Source organism: Metopolophium dirhodum, chromosome 7 (assembly GCF_019925205.1).
Source record: "Metopolophium dirhodum isolate CAU chromosome 7, ASM1992520v1, whole genome shotgun sequence".
NCBI lineage: Eukaryota > Metazoa > Arthropoda > Insecta > Hemiptera > Aphididae > Metopolophium > Metopolophium dirhodum.
Genome location: NC_083566.1, coordinates 4,122,175 through 4,134,863, shown reverse-complemented (window position 1 = coordinate 4,134,863; position 12,689 = coordinate 4,122,175). Strand labels below are relative to the sequence as shown.

Here is a 12,689-nt window from a genome sequence, read left to right as displayed (position 1 = left end):
TTTGTTTTTATTTAATTATTTTCTCTCAATGTTGTGTGAAAACAATAAAACTGATTAAACCGATGTTGCCGCGTCAAAGATAAATATTAACCAATTATTCGTATTGTAAATTAAACAATATTTGTTTATTTCACAAATTAAAAAATGGTTAAATATTAATTTAAAAAACAAAATGTTTAATCAATCATATATATTACTATTATAATATATTTGTGGGCCCCTCTGCCTCCAAGTAACAAAGCCGGTAGTTTCTTAAAAATTATTTAGCTAATTTTAAACATGACTTCATACAAATCGGTTAAAAATAAATAAATATATATATATATATACATATATACATTATAAATGCATATTACGTCAAGTAAACGAAAACATAAAGGCATTAAAAACTGTATTCTATCCGTCATTAAAAATGTACAGTATTTAAAAAATAATTAATTTACAACTAAATATTTTTTTTTTAATGAAAAATAGAAACAAATAAATAATAAGTTATTTTAACTCCGATTTGTAGAAGTCATTTAAATTATGATTACCTTAAGACCATAGATGATGAAATCTGGTGTAATTGTTTTTAAGTTAGGAATGTACATACGTCTGTCGTGTATACATCCATTTTAAACATCTAGCGAAGTTTTTATGTAAACTACTAATATTTTGAAAATTACGTACAAATAATTAGTTTGGTATTTTATATTATTATTATTTTGGTTTTTTTTTCACAAAACAAACATGAGAATATATTTTACACTATTAATATTATTGAAATTCAAATGTCATTCAATATTTTATGTCGGTGGTAAAAATTATTGAGGTATAGCAAAATTGTAAGATGACACATAGGTTAGGTTAGGTCTACCTAACCTAACCATATGTTGTTGTAATTCTGGTTTATCATTTATTGTCTAAGTGTTTGGATTTAACTTAGAGTCCTAGAGGTAAAATTTATTTTTTACCACAAAAGTTACAAGTTATAAAGTAATAGTAGTTGTTAAGGTATTACTTTTTATATAATTATATAACATACCTATTAATTATTACATTTTTAACTCGTCAAACAAACAAAATATATCTTATTCTGACCAGTGAATTTATACTTCATCCGATAATGTTAACAATATTTCAATACTCATTACTAAGCCTAAATACGCGTAACTATTTATTTTAATAACAAAAACTGATTCGTAAGAGAAAAGGTAACAAGGCTTACAAATCGTATGATTATATTATTATTTTTCTTTTTACCTGAATTATATTATTATATTAGTTATTTATGTATTAACCACATGCAGTTCATACGATTTGATTGTTACTGTATTCTGTTTTTTATAAACTGAGCTTTGTTTATAGCGATAAATCATTTTTTTTACAACAACATCGTGCATCAACTTCTATTACATATAGATATAATTTAAATGAATGTTTCTACTTTCTATCATGTCATAGATAACATTTTAAGAAAATATTATACATGTAACAGTATATCAGTACAACATAAAAATGTAATCATCGAGTGTTCATTATTATTATAAATATTATAATAATTACTATCAATAATATTATTATTATTATTATTATTATTAATATTATTATTATCATTATTATTATTATTATTATTATTATTATTATTATTATTAATAATATTATGTATACAGTATACGTAAAAGCGCTAAAAACGCGCCCATGCATGTGGACACGTCTTTATAATTTTTTTTTTTGTATATATACATACAATTAAGGGAATTATTTGTATAGATACTTTTGTTTAATTCATCAACTAAAATCAAAAAAAAAGTACCTACTTCGCTAGATGATCAACGAAAATAATAACTTCATTCTATAATCATCCGTGGTCTAAAGTGTTCATTATATTATAATGATGATGATTTAAACAAGACTTGATCGTTTATCAAAAATTAAATTTAAAATATAAAAATAGTTACGAATGTTACGATTATATTATTGTATTACTTGCATGAGTAGTACATTACTTTACATCTGTCTGTCTTAAATATACAAACCTGTCTTGTTTATGTCTGATTTTATTTTACAATTTATTATCTATGTAGTTTGTTTAGAATACTTTTTACTTCCTCAGTCATTACATTTCAAAATAGATGATATTTTATTTTTTTATAAGAATCAACATATGAATTCTTCAGTGACTTGGAATTTTTTTTATTTTTTTTTCAAGTTTAAGTTCAATGAAATAATCAAGACAATTATAAGTATAATATTAGTTCGTACAAAAATGTAATGCATTATAAATTCAACCTTGATTAACATTCGAAGTCACAAATTAGATTACATTATTTGCACTTAGAAAACATGAACGCACGATGCTTTAAAAACAACGGAAAAAAATAAATACCAATGCGATGATTATTAATATATATTTTATTGTGTTCCTGCGGCCTTTAGGTACTTATTTCAACTGTATCATGTTCATGGTTGCATCGTCAGTCGTGTCCACAATCATGATTCTGAATTATCATCACCGTAATGCGGATACTCACGTCATGTCCAAATGGGTAATTAAATTATTATTACACTATATTATAGTATTATATTGAAATAAAGAATAAATATACACTAAGACCACAAAAAAAAAACAACAGGGCACGAGAAGAAAGTGGCCAAAATCTAGCTACTATTATGATACAAAATATATTTTATTTTAAATTATTAATTTAAATTAATATTGAATTAATAATATTATGAAATTACATTTTTTAAACCTTATTTTTTTATTTATGACTAGATTTGCTTGAATATTTTTTTAGTAAAATTATATCTTTTATAAATAGTAATATTACAATAATAATATGCCGATTACATTTAAAACTTTAAAATAATTTAAAAACCATAATTATTAGGTGATATAATATTTTCTACGCGTGAGTGTAGCAAAATTGCCTATCCAACGCGCCGATACACTTATCGTAACACGTTTTTTATATTAAAAATATATTATCATCATTGATGGTTGAAATACAGGTTCATAAAAAATATATGTGGTACAATGAATATAAATTAACGAACAAAATCATTGATCTGTTAATAGACACAGTTTAAAATATGACGTAATTCATTTCAAATATGGAAAAATAAAATTCAGTTATCGTTTTATAGCAATTTATAATATGTCATTCAGTTTAGATTTAATTAATACAAATAAATTCTAAAAGGTATTGTATACAATATAATATCAAAATAGATATACATTCATACATAATGATTTATAACTTTGTAATAAAGGGCGCCCGTAAAAGGGCCATGCCTCCCTTCAATTTTTTTGTTATAGTTATGTTTGTATAGGGTAAATTTTTATAAATATTTTTCAAAGCTACTTTTTTCAAATAACAGTAAAATGTTAAAAAGTGTAAAATTTTTTAAAAAAATATATATATTTCGGCACTCTCACAGTCTCGTTATGACAAAAATACAGTAAATATAACATTGTCAATTTTTTATTAAGTTTGTAATAGATTATACATACAACACGGAAATTTAAAACTTTATACTATATTATAATATGTTATAATCTATATTTAGTGTAGATAGTTCAGTATTGCTATCACTCAATTGAGTATTTATGGAAGTGGTGGAGTTATAAGGGTTTCAGTCCCCCAGCAAATTTAGTATATTCCTATAATATATATATTTGAAAACAAATTCATATTGATGATTAACATTTTTTTGGTATTAAAGAGTATTTCGTGTCACAATACAAGTAAAGGCCTAAAGTTTGTTAAAAAAAAAACCAAAAATTTTTGTAAACAACAAATATTTTCAAAATCTGCTATTTTTACAATAATTTTAATTCTTATATGGTACAGGTTATTTACAAGGTAAAAGTTAATTTAGTTTTTTATTATATTTATATAAAATTATGCTTAATAATAACGCCCTTTGTAAATACTCAAACGTGTGTAACACTTATATAATTTTAATTTAAAAAAATAACCACTGAAGTCAATCTGCTATATATTAACTGTTATGGTTGTGTTAAATATGTTGAAAAACGAATAAGACCAGAGACGATCTGTCAGCCTATATACGTCAACTAAATAGTTCACAATTTTGACAAATTGCATCAAAATTTTAATTTCCAAAGTTTATAATTAATTAAAAGGATTTATGCTAATTTAGTTTCTGGTTCTAAAAAAAAGTTTTGAGAATCCTTGTATTTAATTTTCAAACCTTGGGTATGTGAATTTAAATTTTAATGAATTTACAACTAAAAATAGTTTGTAAATTGTCAAGGTTCTGACAATTTTTTTCAAAATTAGAAATTTAAACGTTTATATATTATTGAAACTATGTTTTTTCGATATTTTAAATCAGGGGTAGCAATAGGTGACCCGCGAATGGGAAATAACTGGACCATCGAAAATATTTTTTTTTATGCTCGTTAACACATAACCGCACATCACAGATATTTTATCTATTTGTATGTATTTTGGCTCCACATCAAGATTGCATTTTGCCCTACACTATAATTTTTTCGCGCCTGGAAAAATAATCATTTATTTTTTTATTGGTCTTAAGTATCGTCAACTATGGCCAGGAAATATTATCATTAATGCATAATTTAAATGATATATAAAAATGTTTGGTTTATATTTAATATTTTATATATAACTGAGGATTTCAGGATTTGTTTTATATGCAATGTTTTTAGTTACAATGGTGTCTATAAACATTTGAATTAAAATAATTGGAGCGCCTACTAAATTAGTATAATTAAGTATACAATATTAGAATTAGATTATTAGATTGAAAATATAAACATTATAACTGTTTGTCGTAATTTTATAATACAGTATATATTGTCCTGCTGTACATTTTTTTGATTTGCCTAGTTGTTAGCATACCTACCTTACAATAAGTTGAAATGACGCCCCTGCTTAGTGAGTTAAATATTTTTAAACGTATTTACTTACGTACAAAATTGTATAAAAAATTCAAAATTCTTATATAAATATTTTGTCGACAACTAATTATGCTTAAGAATTCCCGTTTTCCGGATTATTTCGGAAAATACGGGGGATTTTTAATTTTTCCCTCCCAAAAGTATCAACTAATTCCAATTTGTTACAAGAAACCACCCACAAAATTGAATATTGAAGCATTTATTTTTGCGTCATTGTAAAATCAATACAATCTAAAATTGATTATGTTAAGCTTTAGTTAGATGGAGACCATGCGAGTATGACGTCTCCTTAAGAGGTTATTAAGATACAAGATTTTTACTACATATTAATGCAACAAAATATAATATAAATGTATTTAATTGTGACCGTTTAGCTTATTATTAATAATTACTAATTAGTAGAGACTACAGGTACCTTTTTGCATAGTTACCTATCCAACAAATGTATACACAAAAATAGTTCAGTAACAGAAAAATTAACTATAAAATACTAACAACATTTTTAAAAAGGTACAGAGTACCTTAGTCATACCCGAAATGTACTTAGACCAGTAGTTCCCAATTGGTGGTCCGTGTGTTGATGTAAGAGAGTCCGCGGTTGTGTAGTACTGTAATGATTTTTTATTTTTATTTTATTTTGAAATTCCGGGTATTTTTGGACTATTTAAACTCGATTTACCGCGAAAAAGGTAGATAATTAATTAATTCAAATTTAAGAGTAAGTATCTACAAAAGAGGGGGCCTCGGACCAATTTAAGTTATAGCTAGGGGTCCGTGGCTGTATACTAATTGGGAACCACTGACCTAGACAATGACAATCATAACATTAACACCAATAACGATAAAAATACCAACTTCAATAATAATAATAAGAATACGTGCTCTTGTGTGTGTCTAAACAGGTGAAACTCATGTTCCTGGTGTGGATGCCATGCTTGTTGTGCATGAGCCGACCTGACCGCGACGAGCCACCCAGCAATGGGAACAAGTCGTCGGACTCCAAGAACAAGTCGGCGGCGTCGTCCATCCACCACCTACCAGACCTGGAGTTCCGGGCCAAGTCGTCCAGGAGCCTACTGGCTAACGTGCTCGACCTGGACGACGACCTACGCTCGTCCACCCGGAGCTACCCGGGAGCCCGGAGCCAAGTGGCGCCGATGCCCGAGCACGTGATGGTCGAACAGCAGCAGCAACAGCACGCGATGTTGACAGGTGGCGGCGGAGCGGCGTCGGCGGTGGCCGCGGCCTCGTGTCTGGGGCCGCACCGCGAGCTGTCGCTCATCCTCAAGGAGCTCCGAGTGATCACGGACAAGCTGCGCAAGGACGAGGAGGACGAGGAGACCACCAACGACTGGAAGTTCGCGGCCATGGTGGTCGACCGCATGTGCCTGTACATATTCACATTCTTCACGGTGGCCGCCACCATAGCGGTACTCATGTCCGCGCCGCATGTCATCGTCACGTGATCGCGCCACCGACGTCATCGCATCCGGTTCCGGCTTCTATACATAGATTTTGTTATATATTACAATATAAAACGGTTGCGGCGGAGCAGCCATATTAGATTGTATGACGACCACATCTGAAGTCGCGTCGAAAAGTGGCATGTAGAAATCGGTGTGGTACCGTTTTAAATATAATATTATACGCATACGCATACGAGATAACTATAATATTATTAAAAATTATTAAATAATTATTAAATACTCCTCCTAATATCTAACATTATTATAACTATTATAATTTTTTTCTTGAAACTACTTCTTTTCTAATGATGGTTAACTAAAGTATATATATCTATAAATATATATCTATTTGGTTTACTGTATGTAATAATAATAATGATATATATTAAACTGCCCCTGCTCCTTGAAACGAATTAATGAACGCACAAAAATAATTTGAGTAGATCGTACATTATTAACGTTTAAATCTGTTCCATGAAATATTAAACCGGACACGTAAAACATAATATTATTTACACCAATAATATTAAAATAATATATCCACGCAAATAATATTTCAAAAACGAACATAATATTTTATACAAGGAATTAAAATAGGTATATTTATACTATAATATAACAAACCAATTATTGAATTTACTACAAAGTTGGTACCTATACCTACGTTTCGGTGTACGATATTGTCACATTTTTAAAATATATTTGTTAACTTTTTGCATATTTTCATGAAACCGGAAGAGTTATAGTTGAATTTGATGTAGATAAATTGCCATGCGAATATATTATATTCGTTTATTCATTTTTTTCGTCTTATTTAAGGAATAAGGGCACTTATCAAAAAAAAAAAATTCCTATTTGACATCGGAAGTCTCATAATAATATTATACACATTCTAGAATCGATAAATTTTTAATTGTCACAGCGTCGTAAAACCAACAACATGTCGTGACACTATTAAGTTTTAAATTCAGTAATTATTACTATAACGATATATTATCATATATAACTGGACATCGAGATACAATATTAAATTTTCTATTTCTAATTTCCAAAAATTAGATTGAACTAAAATTTTTATTTACCTAGCTTAGTATAATAGTGATATTGTATTTTCACATAAATTCTCTTATTTCAAATTATCTAACTTCTATTGCATAATATTGATAATATTTTTAATTACTGATATTGGGTTCCTTAATATTATTGATTTAACTGTGAATAGTTTGAAATACAAATTCGATTTTCACACCAATGTTAACACATTTTGCCTCGAACCGTCAACAATATATTTAGTTTATTATCGTTAATAAGACCTTCCCACACAGTGCAAAAACGTTTATATCAAATTGCACAGGTCTCGCAACTGCTCTGAAAATAGAACATAATATAAGTACCTTAATTCTCCGAGTGGCTTGATTATCGACAGTCGTTGTTTTTAGATGCCCACCTACAAAGTATACAATATATTAATTTAAGTACTTATCCATTTTCGGTTTTAATAATTAAAAATTAAAAATTATTTTAAACACCTGTGGCTTTACAAATTGCTTACATGCCGTGTGTTGCTAATTTAATTGATTTATTTTTTAACGGTGATAATAATTATTAATAATAATTGTTCATTGGAAAGTATTTCACTGATATAGAAATTGCAATAAATTATAAGTCTGAGATAATGAAAAACCATACCATTTTATAGCGTTTTAAACGAATTTATAAGTCTACTTAAACATTTGTCTGTAGTAGGAAATGGATTTTCCCTCACGAAAAAACTCTCCAAATGTCAAACTATGTTTTATTTCAACTTCGGTTCTTATTATCTATTTATTTTTAATTAATGTGCTGATAAAACGTATAATGTGTAGCTATAATTAATATTAGTATAATTATTAGATCGTAAATATTTTACTGGAATACATGTGTCAATAACTTAATTTATTCCATAATCTATCTCTATAATAATTACTAAAATTACTAAATATTATACAATTATTTGTCATGACACCCAATTTTTGTGTCTTCTTGCTCAAATTAATATATATATATATATATTTATAGACTTGATATGATTATATCATTAGTTTAGCTAAAACGATTTGCTTTTTATTATTAATCATCTGCGAAGTAAGAAATAAATATATATTAATCAGACACACCTAAATATCTACGTAAATACGTAACTAAATAAATAGATTATTATGCGATCGGAATATGCAAATAATCGTATTTAAAATTAGTACAAAATCGATCACATTATACATTGTTTATGTATATTTTAGACATGTATTAGAGTACTTAACTGTTTTATTTTACGTGCACGTTTTGCTGTGACAATCTTAAAATTTTAACATCATAACGCCCAACGGTAAATTACAATAGTAATACTAATAATTATTAAAATTATTATCAATATCATTATTATTATTATTATTATTATTATTATTATTATTATTATTATTATGGTTATTATTATTATAAATTTAACTATTAAAAATGTCTAATGCATTAAATGACAAAATCTTGAGTCGTCTTCCGGTTCAAATAAATGTCATAAAACAAAAACAAAAAAATAAATGAAAAATATATAGGTTATAAAATACTTAAATTTCATTTGATATATATATAAATTATATACTACATTATACAATTTAGTAGAGATATCATAGAATAGCGATTTGGAATTATTTAATTTTCTTCGATGATGTTTCATGATTGATCGTTAACAAACAAAGTGTTAAATAATAAATTCAGCTCAATTAATTGCTTTAATAAATAAAATAAAAGTAAAATTATTGTAAATTAAAAATACATAAACTACGTTTGTTTAGAGCTATACATTGTTTACGTAATATAAACAAAACTATTTTATAAAAATGGAAATCATTTTAAAATTAAATGTAAAAATGATTATAAAAAAAGTTTTATATTAAAAAAATAAAATAAAAAACATGTAAATACCTACTTTGTTATTTGTACGTTGTTATTGAATCTTGTTAACATAATTATAATTGATTTTATATTACTGTAGCCCTTAGAAATAATATGAAATATTAATGTATAGGTTTTGAGCATTTTGTTATGTCTTAAGACGTAATTGAATATAAAACAACTATAAGAGACTTAAACTATGTGTAACATGAATTTGACAACTTTATATGCTTGAAAATATGTGTAAAAAACACAGTAATCCATATTATACATCGTATTGTAAGAACATTTTACTATAACAACATTATTATATCAAATTGTTCTAAAACGGTATTTTATATAGTCACTCTTGTCAGTATTATTTTTATTATTACCTATTATTACTTTTATCGTCATTAGTTCAATTAGACAAATAGTAAGATTAGTAAATTAATTAATTTAATATTTAGGTAAAAGAAAAGTATCACGTCTTCATTTATACCTATACCTAATTGTTCGTCAGATTTCATATAATATCTGGATATTTTATTTTGATTATATTTTATTATTTTATTTTATCTAATTGTTATTATTGTTTATTTGTTTATGTTTAGATAGGTACAGAACGCTCTGTTGTATTACTTTTCCAGTCTTTAATCTAATATTATTATTACGAAAAATTACAAAAAAAAAAACATACATAGGAAATATAATACAAATAAGTCCCTAATTAGACTTAGTTTGATCAATGATTTAATATTGTGTGCCCTAAAACCATATTACTATCATAAAATTTAATTAAAATTATGGTCCTGCTCATCTAGGCGCTGTTTTTTAAATTGTTAAGCAAAAATAAACGATTAAAAATAAAAACATATTACATAATTATTATGAAATAAAATTAAATCCATTTTATTATAATATATATATATATTATACATGTGTTTATATATATTATGTTATATTATCGTTAAGTAAAATACAATAATTTCGTATTTGTTATCAACTTATCGGGTTATATCCATTTAAATTTTTAAACTTTTGTTTTTGTTTGTACGCCTGAGTTCATCTTTCTCTGCCATTTTTTAGCAGACAATCAAAAATATTAATAACATTAAGATTTGTTGCAAATCAAAGGAAGTATTTTCTTTTCTATTATTTAAAAATTTTAATCATTGTTTTTGTATTATTCTATTACCGTTACTATTGCTGTAGGTTTAACGTTTCACTAAACTGTGCCACGTCTCTTTCTTAAATTTTTAGAGTTTTAGTAAACAATAACCGTTCGATCGTGGTTTTGAATAATTTATCATTGTTCAAACCAATAAATAAGAGTATAAGAATGTTAAATTGAAAGATTAATAAACAATTTTAAACACACATTTTGTTATTTGTTACTAATGGTTTCGTATAGTCTTATGACTTTTTCTCGATGTTTTTTTTTTTTACCTATATATAAATGTCATAATATGCTAATATTCTTAAAATTGTTTATATCATTAGATTACATAATATGTTTCGTTAAGTTTTTTTGTTTTTATGTTATACAAAATTTGTTTATTTTATTTATACAGTTGATGTTTATTTGTTTGTAATTTCTATGACAAATCGTAATGTGCGATTTCATAGGCCAATATAATTTTAAAGGCCGAAAAATATCTAATATTAATAATGATATCCGTAATGTTATTATATTATATTGATGAAACAATACAAAATGGTGTACCTACACATAATATAGATTTGCTCATAGTATTTGTTAACTCTTGTGTAATGTAGATGATGTTTAATTTCAAGCAATTTGTACTTATAAATATAAAAAGTTATAATTGTGATTATTAAATCATATTAATTTTAATCGTTTACTGGATATTCTGTTAACTCTTACGCTCACCTAACATTAACATGCACAAAATCAACATCAATGAGTAGAGTTAAAAACAAATTAAATATGATGAAAACCGATACCTACCTACTGTTATTTAAGGTTTCACTTTATTTTTGATCATAATATGTAAACGTATACAGCCGTGCATATATATATATAGCCGTATGGATACCTATACATAATAAGAACAGTTTGTTTATGAAAAGTGATAAATGATAATTATAAATTATAATACATAGACTTTCTAATAGTAAATGGCATATTTGCATGAGCGTAACTACAATTCAATGTTTGTAACATTATTGAAAAAATGATAATGACAGGCAGTGGCAGCTATATAATGCTGAGGATGATTCTGAGAACCCACCCAACTACAAATATTTATTAAAAAAATACGAATTACCAAAATTCAATCAGAGGGTCACATATCTTTATTCATTTTTTGGCGCTATTAAATATTATTTTTTTTTTTTTTTAAACAAATATCGATTTTTATAATATTATATATTTCTAATTGAAACAAACACTTTTTTAAAGGAAAAAAATATATATAATAGAAAATTATTAAGGAATTCAAATTAACAGTTTTTAATAAGACGTTTGTGTAACTCCTATTTCTTAAAGGATGGAGCTTAATTTTACGCCTTAATCTGCACTATATTATTTATTTAAATGGCGATTTTTACGTTGATAAAAAAAATTAGGAAAACTTGGGTGTTGGTAACATACCTGTTGATGGTTATTTTAGATTCTGAGCAAAGCGATGAATGTATTGATTTCACAACGATATTTTTTATTTATTTTTTTTTTATTTTTGTGTCTGTCATCACCTTTTAGGACAGTAAAAGTGCTTGGATTTTCTTCAACAGTAACTTTTCTGATAGAAAAGTGAATCTAGTTGGTACTTTGGGGGGTAAGTAAAAATTTCTCAGTAGTTTTCAAAAGCGACGTGAAAAACAAAAGAAAAATTAAGGAAAAACGGGAATTTTTACGCAAAATCTGTTTTCGAGAAAATCGATTTTGGTTTTTGGTGTAACTCTAAAACAAATGACCGTAGGGACATGAAATTTTGACTGAATGTTTATAATTGCATTTCCTATACACCATAACATTTTCCAAATATTTTGACTCATTTTGAGCTGTTTACGAACATTGTCAATTTCCATTTTTTTTAGTTTTTTTTTTTATAAATATCAATAAAGTTTTATCTGTTGAGTAAAAAAGATTGAAAATTTAATAGAAGGCTCCTAGGTTATTGTTTCAAAAGCAGATGAAAAAAATTAAAAATCCTTAGTCACAGTTTTTATTTATAAGCATTTAAAGTTCAAATATTGACAAAATACGGAAAAATTACGAAAATTAGCAAATTATTTTGAGTTGAGAATTCATACAAATTTTTCTTTTTAAATCTAAGATTTGAAAATGTAATACTAGATTATCCATAAATTTTTCTACCTTTATCAAAAAAAAATGTCTACAAGAAAGTTAAATT

General features: G+C 26.0%; 1 protein-coding gene across 4 annotated transcripts in view; it reads left to right on the top strand.

Moving 5' to 3' along the window:
* The window catches only part of LOC132948496 (neuronal acetylcholine receptor subunit alpha-7-like), an 82,770-nt gene extending 71,603 nt beyond the window's left edge, over positions 1 to 11,167 (top strand). For all 4 annotated transcript variants that reach the window (XM_061018988.1, XM_061018986.1, XM_061018987.1 and 1 more), the window contains 2 exons: positions 2,422 to 2,531; positions 5,839 to 11,167. In XM_061018988.1, coding sequence (XP_060874971.1) covers positions 2,422 to 2,531; positions 5,839 to 6,402 — 674 coding nt within the window. In that variant the 3' untranslated portion in view covers positions 6,403 to 11,167. The remainder of the gene's footprint in view (positions 1 to 2,421; positions 2,532 to 5,838) is intronic.
* Positions 11,168 to 12,689: the final 1,522 nt, after the last annotated feature.